This window comes from Rhinatrema bivittatum, chromosome 4 (genome assembly GCF_901001135.1).
Source record: "Rhinatrema bivittatum chromosome 4, aRhiBiv1.1, whole genome shotgun sequence".
Classification (NCBI taxonomy): Eukaryota; Metazoa; Chordata; class Amphibia; order Gymnophiona; family Rhinatrematidae; genus Rhinatrema; species Rhinatrema bivittatum.
This window is the reverse complement of record NC_042618.1, coordinates 351,408,447-351,422,604: the sequence shown is the minus strand read 5'-3', so window position 1 is coordinate 351,422,604 and position 14,158 is coordinate 351,408,447. Positions and strand designations below refer to the sequence as shown.

The following is a 14,158-nucleotide window of genomic DNA, read 5'->3' as shown; positions in this document are numbered from 1 at the left end:
AGTATATAACACAAAATAGCAGCAAAAGGACTCTTATATGCGATACTCTAAATATGCCAACGCTAGCAAAAATTCTCACACAATTTGATCCAAATCTATAAAGTTTTTGAAAAAGCCGCATCAGCAAGCCTGATTCCAAAGATGCTGATAGCAAAGTTATAAAGGCATCATCCGATGTTTGACAGCAAAATTTAAATAGCTATTTTAAATGTTCCGTCTGTATATCAATAGCGGTCAGGCTTGCTGATGCGGCTTTTTCAAAAACTTTATAGATTTTGATCAAATTGTGTGAGAATTTTTGCTAGCGTTGGCATATTTAGAGTATCACATACAAGAGTCCTTTTGCTGCTATTTTGTCCCATAGAAGAGGACCATGAGGACAGAGCTGAGCAGCCATTGCTGCTTCTCTTGTGTGCTATTGGCCTACAAGGGAAAGGAGTAGGAGAGTTTCTGGAGAGGGTAAGTAAAGGTGGCTTTTTAAGCTTATCTTCCTTGATTGACTGCTATTTTAATTATTAGGTATTATTTTTATTTAGATTTTTATATTCAGTTTTTCACACTTTTTTGGTACTTCAAAGCAAATTACATTCAGGTATTATGTGATATGTCTGCAGTTTGAAATATTTTATTGATTGTTTAGAATTTTTAATTTTGTAAGCTTTTAATGATTGGATGTCATTCTGTTTATCAGTTTTGAAACATTTATTATATTCTAGTTTTAGAATTATTATTTTATATTACTTGAGAAATGTATAAATAGAAATGTGGAGACAAAAAACTGAACTGTAACAGCAAGAAGCCAAACTGAGTATATGCAGTGCAACAATGGAAAAACAAAAACATTAACTTGGTGGTCATTTTATTTTGTATTCTGTCAGGGTATGTTTGTGTTCTGTGTGTGACCCAGGTAAGGGTATTCTGCAAACTTGTAGTTTCTGTATAGGGTGTCTTGGCTTTTTCTGTTTTCCTAATAGGAGGTGTATTTGTGTTTAGGGCCTGGTTAAATATTTGTAGTGTTGCCTTTTCAAAGATAGTGTTACTGTATGAATGAGTTCCATAATGCAGGTGTAACTTTGTGCGGATTAGTTTATGTACATTATTGCAGATCCTGGTACTATGATAGGTGCTATATTTCTGTTTCCATTTCTTCAGTTTTGCACTGAATGCAGAGTGGCTTTTTTATTTTTCCATTCCAGTTTCTGTCTCCATATTTGTAATTTGCAGTCTTTCTGTACTTGGTGAAGGTCGATTCTGTGTGTGACTGAGGTGAGGTATTTTACTAGCACGTAGGCATTTGTATCGATATTTGTTGTGTTTTCTAAATAGGACATGCATTGGTGGTAAATTGTTTTTTCATAAGGAGGGCTATTGTGCCTGGTTGAGAGTGTTTATGTTGCTGTTACTGAGACGACACCAGAAATATCTTTTTTTTTTAATATGTTAAATTGAACAGGGCATATCCTAGTTCTGTTCTGCACCAATTGTTTGAGGGGGGGGGGGGGGAGGGTCAGGGCTGTTTCTGTAGATACAGAGTATATGTTTACATCTAGCCTCGTGACCATCATGTATTCAGTGTCACGCATGTGAGAACCATCTGTCAGGTGTGTCTCGACAGAAAAAAAAGGTTGAGAATCACTGTTATAGACTAACAGGTGTATGGAGGCATAAGCTTTCAAGGGCAAGAGTCTACTTCATTTGGATAAATTTCTAGAGGACGGGTCTATTTAGCATTATTTAACTGGATTGCCTTGGGTGTTTTGACCTCTTACTTTTGGGAGGGAACAGCATGGCACGGGATATGATGGATGCTTCACGTGACCCGTACTGGTCACTGTCAGAGACAGTATGCTTTGCTCAATGGATCATTAGTCTGAACTAGCTTGGCATTTCTTGTGCTCTTAGGATAAGAATCTACTTTGTTAGATATCTGAATTCAATCGTTAGTCGTTAATGTACCATCAGCCTCTGTTGCAAAGAGCATTTGTACATTTATTTTTACATTTGGTTTTTCTGTTTTTAATTTCTAAGGTATGCATGCTGGCCCTCAATCACTTTCTCCAGATGTGCTTGTATATATATCCATATTTTTCATATTATTTGCTATATTAAAAATGGAGACTATACTTATCTTTAAAAATGTAATTTTTAATTATTTGCTTCTGGTTGTTGTGCTTTCTTCTAGGCTACTGGACTAGGTGGAGTAGCTGTAGCTGGTCATAGTTCAGACCAAATTGAGTCCATGGAACCAATTAAAGACCGAATCATTAAGGTCACCTTTAATGCAGATGTGCATGCAAGCCTGCACTGGAATTTTAAACCTCAACAAACAGAAATATATGTGAGTAATATCTGAATATTTATTTATTTATTTATTGGTTTTTGTATACTGTCACTCGGGTTCCATCGTAACGATTCACAACAATAAATAATAATGCACAATAAATATACTAAAATCAACTTCCTAGGACTAAAAAATAAAACAAATTACAACCATTCGAATAAAAACAACTCATAAGCCAATTAAATAAACTTATCATACGACTATCCCTCCCTCCTCCTATCTTATGACCAATGTATGGTGGAAACAATAACACCCAAACCATCTTCTATAAAACAAAATAAAAATAGTTAAAGCTGTAAAATCATGACATAAGAACAGAATTTAAGATGGGTTGGGGTAGGCCTCCTTAAAAAGCCAAGTTTTTAGAGCCGCCTTAAATTGTTTAAAATTCATCTCCATTCGAATCTCTATGGGGAGCATGTTCCATATTTTAGGACCTGCTAGGGACAGAGCCCTGTCCCTCGCTTCATTCAGCCATGCTGATTGTACTGCTGGAATAGTAAGTAAACCTTTATTGGCAGAACTTAAATTTCTCTGGGGGACATGTAATTTGATGGCAGCATTTAGCCAGTCCACCTGGTCACCATAAATTAATTTGTGTAGAACGCAAATTGATTTAAATTTAGCTCTAGATGCAGCCAGTGTAAGTTGATCAAAGTTGGGGTGATACGATCGGATTTTTTTTTTTCCGGTCAGAATGCGAGCTGCTACATTCTGTATAACTTGTAAAGGTCATGTAGTAGACGCAGGTAATCCTAAAAACACTTGTTAACATTCTGGATAAAGCTAACAAAATCATTTCATCAGGAGAAATAAATCTACAGTCAGTAGAACATTCATACTGTAACATCAGTATTTTCCACTAAACATGAAAAATGACTGATTTTTAAAACAGATTATGTCTACGTTAGTCCTCACGGGCAGAACTGGAGTGTTTGCTACAATAATTTTTGTAAGTTTGCAGTAGTTCTTTAAAATTACCAGCAGATATGATGAGTGATTTTTATTGCAGCAAGCGATGCACAATATAACAAAAAGCCTTTAAATTACCGATTTTGCTTTGTGGCATTGCTGTATGAAGTGTTCTATATTGAAGCAATACATTTTGATTTTTAATTTGGATGAAGGTTAGGTAAGTTGTTTCTGAATCCCAATAAAACAGATTCTCGGATTAATAAAACTGGTATGACTGTCTTAGATACCCAGTCTATTTGGGATGGAACACCTTTTTGCTAAGTCTGTTGTGAAGAGCTTGAGGGTATTAGATTCTGATCTCAGTCTTGAAAATGACATCCATTTTGTTTCAAAAAATGACTGGTGCATGTCATCCTTGAGTTGTCATCCCAAACTTTTTCTAACTGGTTCTCTGCTTAGGCTGGTTTATCAGGCATTAGTGCTCTACAACATTAATCTTTGCAATTTATTTCAATATGATATTCCTTTCTAAAGCAAAAATTAATTTTGAGTCAAAGGTAAGACTAACCAGAATTGTTCATATGAGCTGTTAAATACTACTGTATACTTCAGTTGTACATTTTTTCAATGAAATACCTATGAATATTTTCTATCTGGCTTTGTTGTATAAAATTGCAACATAATTTCATGAATCAAAACTTTATTTTATAGGTAGTACCTGGAGAAACAGCATTAGCCTTTTACAAAGCCAGGAATTCTACTGACAAACCAGTGATTGGAATCTCAACCTACAATGTGGTGCCTTTTGAAGCAGGACAGTACTTCAATAAAATACAGGTATGTTAACTGAATACAGATATGTACTGGTATGTGCTTTCCTGCTAAGAGTAGTTTCAAGAGACATTAAAATAATCATTCAATAGCTGCTTTGCATTTTTTTAGTGTTCATTTTAAAGACTATTGGAGGTGATGACTTTTTCATAGCTGATAGGACAATTGTGAACAATTTCAGCTTTGCCACAGGCATGTTATTTCAGCCAGCGACAACTGATTTCCACTGTCTCTTGTTAGGGGGCCAGCCAAAACACTAAGTTTTCCCCATTCACACCTGATGGGATGTCTTGTATGGCCTCACATTCATATACCGATGTGGCCAAGTATATAGCTCAGGGGTAGGCAGCTCTGATCCTGAAGTGCCACAAACAGGTCTTTTTTTTTGAGGATATCTACACTGAATATGCATGAGATATTTGCATGCATATATACCTCATGCATATTCATTGTTAATATCCTGAAAACCAGACCTGGTTGTAGCACTCCAGGACCCACATTGCCTATCTGTCTTATAGAGGCTAGCAAAAAGCAAAAAAGGTAAGATTCCAGCAGTGAGCAGTTAGGAAAATAGAACTAGATAAAATGCAAGTATACAACTCATATGAATGGTGGTTATTTCCATATTGCATATTTTATTAAAATCTTGAAAACTCTGAATGAGGTTGTCTATGCTTACTCTCCCTGCTGCACTCCCACAATGGTATATGTTTGATTTTCCTGTCGATAAGCAAGCTGAATTTCCTAGCGTGTAGCAGATAGACTCAGGACCAATGGGTATAGTGTACTCCTGATAGCAGTCGGAGATGGATCAGATTTCAATCTGACATCAGCCTAGTACATATACCCCTGCAGGAAGTGCAGCTCTTCAGTATTTTCCATCTACATAGCAGTAGGGACTCTATGCACGCTCGCACAGCGTTAGAGTAATTTTACCAAAGAAAACCAAAATAAAAAGAAATCTTACCTCTACAGACGAGCCCTGCTCTCCTGTGGTGACACCCATTGGGTCCCTCCCCCAGTTGAGAATTCCCGAGGTGATTTCAGTGATCCCTTGGAGGTAAGCCTCGGACCGGTGGCCGACCTTCGGCAGGGACCTAGCCCCCGACATTGGGTGAGGCTGAGAGGCAGCGGCGGTGAAGGTATCTTCCCTCTTCTCCCCCCCCCCCCCCCCCCCCCCCCCCGCAGCCGGAGACCGGGAAGCGCCGAGACAAGGCAAGGTAGAAATCTATTAAAAGTCTCCGGTCTCTGAAGCTCAAGGAGTCGCACAGGTCGCCAGCCGGGACCAGTGCCACCAGGTTGATCTGCTCTAGCAGGGCTAGACCCTGGTCAGATCCGAGGGTACTCCCACGTGGAGACCCTCCGAGATGGTCGCCATCACCATTTTGATCTCGCCGCCCTGACCGCCATTCCGAGCCGTGCGCACGGCAAATACCTGTGCCAGACACACAACTTCGATCTGTGCGCACAACAGCGCGCACATCTCCCTGAGTGCGCACCAAACCTACGCGCACAACTTCGATGCACCGGAGCGCACAACTGTATTTTACGCACACAAGCCATGGCACCACCGGAAAAGAAACTTAAGGCTCAGGGCCTTTGCCCAGCATGCCACATTAGAGCTGCACAGCATGAGGAGGCCACAGCCCTGTGTATACAGTGCGAAGAGGCCCTAGGGGATCCAACTCATGGCCCTCCCCAGCCGGTACCGAGTTCCAGGCTCTCGAACACTACGCTGGACCTAGCATTGCACAGCAGGACCCCCCCCCCCCTCAAACGGGGCTCCCCAGGGACAAGGCACCCCTTAGTCTAGACCCAGCATCTATCTCCTGGGTAGAATTCTTCAAAGGTCTGCATACCTTCGTCCACATGCAACCGGGGCCTCCTATAATACGGCCACATGCTTCACCAGAGGACCTCAACATCCCGGGACCCTCTATGCCCAGGGAAGTGATCCCACCGCCCAGAAGCCCCACCTTCGGGGACACAGACAACTCTGATGAGGATTCAGAACCCCTGGAGGAAGGAGAACTCCCTCCGGGGACAGAGCCCCACCGAACCATGAGACGCTTCTTCACCAAAGACGAGCTTCCAGATCTGGTCGCACACAGCTTAAAAGAGCTTGCTATCCCGCACACAAGTGCCTCAGGGGAACCTAAGACGAACCCCCTACTAGAGGGACTCCGTCAGACCTCCCGTCATTTCCCACTATTACAAGCCATCCAGCAACTAATTGACCTGCAATGGGATGCCCCGGAAACTACGTTCAAAGGGGGGCAGGCTCTGGCAGCCATGTACCCTCTGGACCCAGCCGCCAAAGATCTCCTGGCATGTCCGAAAGTGGATGCCATGGTCTGCGCAGTTTCGAAGCGCACTACTATCCCGGTGGAGGGAGGAGCAGCACTCAAGGATGCTCAAGACAGACGTCTGGAATCTATCCTCAAACGGTCCTTTGACGTCTCCGCTATGTGTCTACAGATCGTGGCCTGCTGTGCCGTGGTGATACGCGCCTGCTTATCACAGAACAGGAACAACACTCCTGGGGAAGCCCTGGAACCAGGAGTATCATTCCTCGCGGATGCCGCTTCTCATCTGGTGCGCACCGCAGCTAGAGGAATGCCATCCGCCGTGGCAGCCAGAAGACAACTCTGGCTCCGAAACTGGTCGACCAACGCATCCTCCAAAACGAGACTCACAAGGATACCCTTCAAGGGAGCCCTCCTGTTTGGAAGCGAACTAGAGAAACTAGCCAACAAATGGGTCGAGTCCCCACTGCCGCGGCTACCGGAGGCTACTGGAGGACAGGAATAAGAGAAACCAGTGACCCTTCCCCCAAACTTCCAGGGGCAGAGGATCACAGTGCTTCAACCCATATAGAAGCACATAGCACTTCCATTCGGGTTAGCCACAGCACCCCGGACGTTCACCAAGATCATAGTGGTGGTGGCAGCAACACTGAGGAAGGAAGGAATCCGCGTACACCCTTACCTAGACGATTGGCTGATCAGGGCGAAATCCCCAGAGGAGAGCCACCAGGCGACAAACAGAGTCAAAACGCTACTGGAGAGCCTCGGGTGGGTGATCAACACAAACAAGAGCTGTCTGCAGCCCTCCCAATCTATAGAATACTTGGGAGACCGGTTCGACACCAAACAAGACAAGGTCACCCTGACACCGACAAGAAGATCGAAATTGATGACCCAGTTACGAACCCTGTTGAGCGAGCTTTGCCCCCACAGCATGGGACTACCCACAGGTCCTCGGCTTCATGGCATCCACACTGGAAGTTGTGCCATGGGCAAGAGCTCATATGGGACCCGTACAGTGCTCACTACAATCGCAAAGGAATCCACTGTCCCAGAACTAAACCATATGCCTTCAGCTCCCGGACAAAGTCCGAACCCAACTACAATGGTGGCTACAAGAAGACCATCTAAGCCAGGGAGCGAGACTATCCTCACCATCCTGGATCCTGCTCACCACGGATGCTAGCCTACAAGGATGGTGAGCACACTGCCAGGAGCTGACCGCTCAGGGACAATGGAACAAAGAAGAGTCGGGGTGGAACATCAATCGCCTAGAGGCCCGGGCAGTCAGACTAGCCTGCCTAAGGTTGGGTCACAGACTCAGACAGTCAGAGTAATGTCGAACAACGCCACAACAGTGGCCTACAGCAACCGTCAGGGAGGAACCAGAAGCCAACAGGTATCTCTGGAAATAGACCCCCTAATGTCATGGGCGGAAGCGAACCTTCAAGAGATCTTGTTGTCTTTCCCAGCGATGTGGACAACCATCGCTGCGGATTATCTCAGCAGAAAAAGTCTAGACCCAGGAAAATGGAGGCTGTCGATCACAGCAAAATAAACCGTTGGAGAACACCAACCATGGTCCTCCTGGCAAGCCGGTCCAACGCCCAAGTATCCAGCTTCTTCAGCTGCAGGCGGGAACCCCAGTCCCAGGGAATCGATACCCTGGTACAGACCTAGCCACAGAGACTGTTATACGCCTTCCCACCGTGACCCCTATTGGGCGCAATCATCCACAAGATAGAACACCACAGGGGACCAGTACTTCTAGTGGCCCCGGACTGGCCAAGAAGACCGTGGTACGCAGACATGCAAAGACTGCTGACAGGGAGCCCCTCCCTCTACCTCCACACAGAGACCTGCTCCAACAAGGACCGATCCTTCACAAGGATCCAGCTCGATTCTCTCTTACTGTCTGGCAATTGAGAGGACTCACCTGAGGAAGAGCGGATACTCGGGGGCAGTAATTGATACCCTACTCCGAGCACAAAGGTTCTCCACATCCCTAACATACATAAGGATTTGAAGAGAGTTCAAAGCCTGGTGCGAGGACCATGACATCGTTCCACGCTCAGTCAAAATTCCTGTGGTTTTGAAATTCCTACAGAACGACCTACAGAAGGGGTTGTCTCAACTCCATCAAGGTACAGGTGGCCGCATTGTCATGCTACGGAACCAAGAGCGAGAATGGCAGCAGAGCCTCTCACCCGGATGTCTCCCGCTTTCTGAAAGGAGTCAAGCAGATCCAACCACCCCTAAGTGGCCGGTGCCTCTTTGGAACCTCAACCTGGTCCTAGATTTCTTAGCAGGAACTTCCTTCAGACCTCTTCGCAACCTGTCTCTCCGATTATTAAGATTGAAGACAGCCTTCCTGGTGGCAGTCTGTTCGGCCCGCCGTATCTCCGAGCTACAAGCACTGTCCTGCCGGGAGCCATTCCTCAGACTCACCCCAGGAACCATCCAGTTACACACAGTCCCGTCATTCCTCCCCAAAGTGGTGTCTCACAACCATTTCACTGCCATCGCCAGATGAGCATAAGAATTCGGAAGAGTCTCGCAACCTACGCCATCTCAACGTCTGTAGACTCCTAGTCGATACCTGGAAAGGTCGGAATCCGTACGAAAGACGGACCATCTATTCGTCCTTCACAGCGGGAAGAAGCAAGGGGAAGTGGCCTCGCGAGCAACCATAGCCCGCTGGATCAAAGAAGTCATCAAGGCGGCCTACGTAGAAGCAGGCAAGCCACCGCCTTTACAAGTCCAGGCCCATTCTACTAGAGCCCAAGCAGTGTCCTGGGCGGAAACCAAGATGCTGTCACCCACTGAGATCTGCCAGGCGGCAACATGGTCCTCCATCCACACCTTCTCCAGGTTTTACCGCCTGGATGTTCAGGCTCGGGAGGACACAGCATTTGCAAGGGCAGTACTAAGTGGGTCAGAAGCAGCCTCCCACCCGGTTCAGGAGTAGCTTTTATACATCCCATTGGTCCTGAGTCCATCTGCTACACGCTAGGAAATGGAGAAATTACTTACCTGATAATTTCGTTTTCCTTAGTGTAGACGGATGGACTCAGCATCCCACTCACGGCTGCCGTTACTCATGGAATTCTCTGGTGACATCCCCCGAGAGCGAGTGATTCACGGGTAAGCCATGCTTTCCTTCAGCTAGGACACCCATCCTACCGGGTGTCGACGTTTCTCAGTTGAGGACAATGGCAGTCTCCAGCTATAAACCGGTTCAAATTAATGAAGTTATCCAAGTTATAAAGTTAATCAAGTTATTCAAATTATTCAGTCATACATATATCCACAATGCTTTTCGAGGAGAATACTGAAGAGCTGCACTTCCTGCAGGGGTAGATGTACTAGGGCTGACGTCAGATTGAAAGCTGATCCGTCTCCAACTGCTGTCAGGAGTACACTATACCCATTGGTCCTGAGTCCATCTGTCTACACTAAGGAAAACGAAATTATCAGGTAAGTAATTTCTCCATTAGACATGCTGTCTGGGACATCCTCTGGATGGCCCCTAGGCAGAGCTTCTCTCCAAGAATACAGAGCTTTGACTCTATGCTCCTGCGCGATTCTTCACGCGCAGTATTTTTTTCTTCCATGCTGCTAGCTGCATGCGGATTTCCTTCTCTCAGTTCTCCTCAAAATTTTTCACTCAGGTGAAACCCCAAAACAGCACTTCTAAGTGCTACCATGGCACTTAGTTGCCAGGATTCAAGTACTACCAATGTGGCAAGGTTATGTCCATAAGCGGTGGCTATAACTAATTGCTACATCTGCCTTAGTCTAGACTATGATCAGTCCAGCTGCAGGGATTGTGGGAGGATGTCACCCAGAGCCCAAAGACAACGGGCTCAGAAAATCGCTAAACTGAGGGAGGAAGAAGCATCAACAGGATCTTATGCCCCTGTGTCAGAACGACTAACCTCACACTCCTCTTCGGGACCGAAAACTCACCATGCCAGGCAGGGCAGAATTGTGTCCTCTTTAGGTCCACCAAGCGGTAAGAAAAAACAGAGCCGAACAGGACATCCACCCGCAGCGCTCGAGCTTCCCCACATGGCAATAAAACAGCCATCGGGGGATGTGCTGTCAAAACTGTGCCAAAAAATCACCAGTTGCCAGCAGCGTCTTATCGCCATCGGTCAACACGTGCATCAGTGCAGGACAAACACGACACATGATGTAAGGAAGAGCCTTGGTGTAGAGCACACAACGCATTGAGTCATGCCTCGCAACCACCACGCACTCTGACGTAAGTGCTTCCTAAGAGGAAAGTGACACAGGAACACTGCGCACATGCCTCGCACCACTTGACTATGACTCACACCAGCCGTGCGTTGACTCAGTACAGGGGCAGGCGACACATTTGCATAAGCAGTCTCAAAAACAGACTTCCCGCATGTTTCAAGTTGTGTTCCTGCCGGAAGAGCTGTTGGGCCTTGAGGGATCCGAAGTGAAGTCCCTTTCAGATGACCAACACTCAGTGAGGTACTCTGGCTCATCCCTACAGGTTTACTCTGACATGTCCTCAGCATCAAAGAGGAAAATGCACTCTCCTCAGTTGCAGGTGCCCCTGATAAAGAGACACAAGATGTGGCACAGGGACCAGGACCCAGCAGAGTGCCGTAGGGGTCCTGATTCTAACATTCTGTTGGCAGCAGTGCCTCCAAGGACCAAAATGACTAAGACCAAGCAGGGTGTGGGGCATGTAGGAGCCACTACTGCTGTAAAGAAAATGCGGCAGATCCCTCGGTACTGGCTTTGCATGCAATGTCTGATTTTTCACAATTCTAAGAACTTTTTCACTTTGCTAGAAGGTAGCAGAGGGAATCATCCATTATCTAGCCCCCTGCTGAAGGAGTTTCCCCCTGAAAGGGATTCCCCATCTCCCACTCAGGAGGATCACAGCCCTCAAGACAAGCCAAAGGATCCACAGCCGTGACTTTTTCCGCCATCAGGTTTGGAGCCCCGGGACTCTCCTCTTACATCACCCGGTTCCTCCACAGGGATCCTGTTAGACCTGTCAGAAGACCCACTTGAACCATCTTCTCCCCCAGAAGACTTATTCTACTCAAAATTCATTGAGAAGGTGAGATTTCTTTTTAAAAATTGAAACAATGAAAGTGCTGGATCCAGGGTCAAGAGATCTTGGGAATTTTAAAGATCTTGTGGTCCCAGCTGAGCCCACAGCCTTGCCCTCCCATTCAGTACTTGATGCGGAAATGGACATGACATGGGAGTCCCCATTCTCTGGATCATAGACTGCTCGGAAGACAGATCTCAAGTTCCGAATGAGAGAGTCCTTATATTATGGGACAGTGTAGCTCCCCCATGTTTCTGTGGTCGTCGAATCAGCAATGAAGAAGTTGAAGTCCTGGCTACACTCTAATACTCCTCCTGGTAAAGATAAGATATCTGGATGAATTTGGACAAAAGACTTTCCAGGCGGCAATGTTAAATGCAAAGATTCAGCAACATCAATTTTACATCGCTCAATAGTTATGAGTGTTTGCAGTCCCTCAAGCCACATGTCTCGCCTGGACCGTCGGGCAACTCCTTACTGCAACCATTCACTGATTTGGAGGAAGACTTGTGCCACCTTCTTCGGACAGCATATGAGGCATTTGAAACATCAGCCCATACTTCAGTGATGTCCATAGTGACTCGGAGGATAGCCTGGTTATGGGCAGTGCCATATGTGAGGATGTCCACGAAAAGCTGGCAGACCTGCCATGTAAGGGTGATTATTTGGGGACAGGCTTAGAAAAACAGTGTCTCAACTCAAAGAACAGAACGTGGCAGTCTTAATCCCTAGCTTCTCCGGCAGACCAGCCGCCCTCAACCAGAAAATTTTACCTGGCATACAGGAAGTCCTATTTCCAGAGACACTCCTTCAGGCCATACACATCCTACCGCCCACCAGCGTATCAGCCGCCGAGACAGCAGCTGCAACAGTCACAGCCCAGATCTAAGCCAAGAGACCAGTGTCAGCAGAAACAATCACAGGGCAACACCCAAAAGCCACAACAGGGTTTTTGAGGAAGGACAGGCCACAGCTACATTTGACAGTGGGATACAGGCTGTCCCAATTTTTTTACTTTTGGGAAGCAATCACATCTGACTCGGTCTTGAGCATCATTCGCTAGGATACAAATTAAACTTCAGGACAAATCTATGCCTCCTGTACCTGGTTCCCTCAACACGAGACCAGGTGCAGGCACAGCAGGAGGAGATGAACTCACTGCTTCAACAGGCAAATCCAAAGAGTACCTCTGCACCAACGCAGCAAGGGATTCTATTCCCATTACTTCCTTATTCTGAAGAAAACTGGGGGGACTCCTCGATTTAGATCTGCGGGCCCTCAAGCATATTAGGAAGGACAAGTTCAAGATGACATCCTTCAAGTCCATCCTGCTGTTCCTGCAACTCAAGTGGATGTGCTCGCTAGACCTCAAGGATGCTTACTCCCACGTAGCAATCCACCATTTGTCCTGGCATTACCTGTGTTTCCAGATCAATGCATGGGTACTATCAATACAAAGTTCTCCCCTTTGGACTCTCGTCTGCCCCAAGAATCTTCACTAAATGCCTAGCAGTAGCGGTGGCCCACTTGACAAAAAAGGGAATTCAGCTGTTCCGTATCTGGACGATTGACTTATAGTATCGTTGCAAGCGACTACTCTTCAAATGCACTTGATGGACACAATAAATTGTTTAGAAGGCCTGGGATTCATAATAATAATCTACAAGAAGTCCAGCCTTCAACTGACTCAAATTCTTCAGTTTATAGGAGCAAGCATAAGTACTGTCATCAGCAAGGCATTCCTTCCTGTGGACAAGGCTCAAACCTTTCGCACTCTAGCAACACAGTTGAAACAATTACGTACACCCTTAGGTACATCAGGTCTTGACCCTTCTAGGCCCATGCCAGCAGCCATATATACCACCACACACTCACCTGTATATGTGCCACCTGCAGTGGGGTCTCAAAGCTCAGTGGACCCAATTCATTCAGCATTTATCTCACCCTAGCCCTGTTATAGAGTCCATCAAACTAGGGTGAGAGAACATAGTAGAAATTTCATCTTTGAGACTTTCCTCACTCCAAATTTATGTCCAGTCTTTACCAAGGTGTACTGTGCTGTTCATACATCTCATGCTACATGCGAAACTAGCCCCTAAACACTAAACCACAACCACATTACTCGACCTATTAGATGGCCCTCCTATAGAGATAAACACTTCACTACTATCAGGGCCTTGTAGATGGTCTCTCTCGCTCTCTCTCCCTCAGTGCAAGATGTGAAAAATAGGGATTATTGCAGGGTGCGCTAAGTTTACTGTACCACGCGGTACTACCGATGTAAAGTGGTAAGTTATCGTGTGGTGTGGTAATTCTAAAATTTCCCTAAACACGCCCCTTTTTCTTAATGTAACACATCAGTGCATATTGATGAATCAAGGGGGCACCCTGTTGCACCCCATGCACTCTTCCCTTTGGCTCAAGCTTGGAGATTGAAAGGAAAGTATTAAACCACCTGCGGTTGCCAACGGAAATCTAGGACATATTAGTGTCAGCCCAGCCAGAAAGGCTTCCACAAGGAAAAATTACCAGTACAAATGACTGTTACACGGCCTGGTGTGACTGAAAGAGAATAGACCCATTCTTCCGCTCACTGGAGATACTATTGGAATAATTACATATGTTCTACCAGGCAGGATTGGCAACAGCGTCAGAGTTCACGTGAGT

General features: G+C 45.8%; 1 protein-coding gene across 2 annotated transcripts in view; it reads left to right on the top strand.

The window, feature by feature from the left end:
• LOC115090959 (cytochrome c oxidase assembly protein COX11, mitochondrial) overlaps positions 1 to 14,158 on the top strand; it is a 45,325-nt gene that overhangs the window by 4,066 nt on the left and 27,101 nt on the right. For both annotated transcript variants that reach the window (XM_029600677.1, XM_029600678.1), the window contains exons 2-3: positions 2,183 to 2,338; positions 3,968 to 4,093. In XM_029600677.1, the coding sequence (XP_029456537.1) occupies positions 2,183 to 2,338; positions 3,968 to 4,093 (282 nt within the window). The remainder of the gene's footprint in view (positions 1 to 2,182; positions 2,339 to 3,967; positions 4,094 to 14,158) is intronic.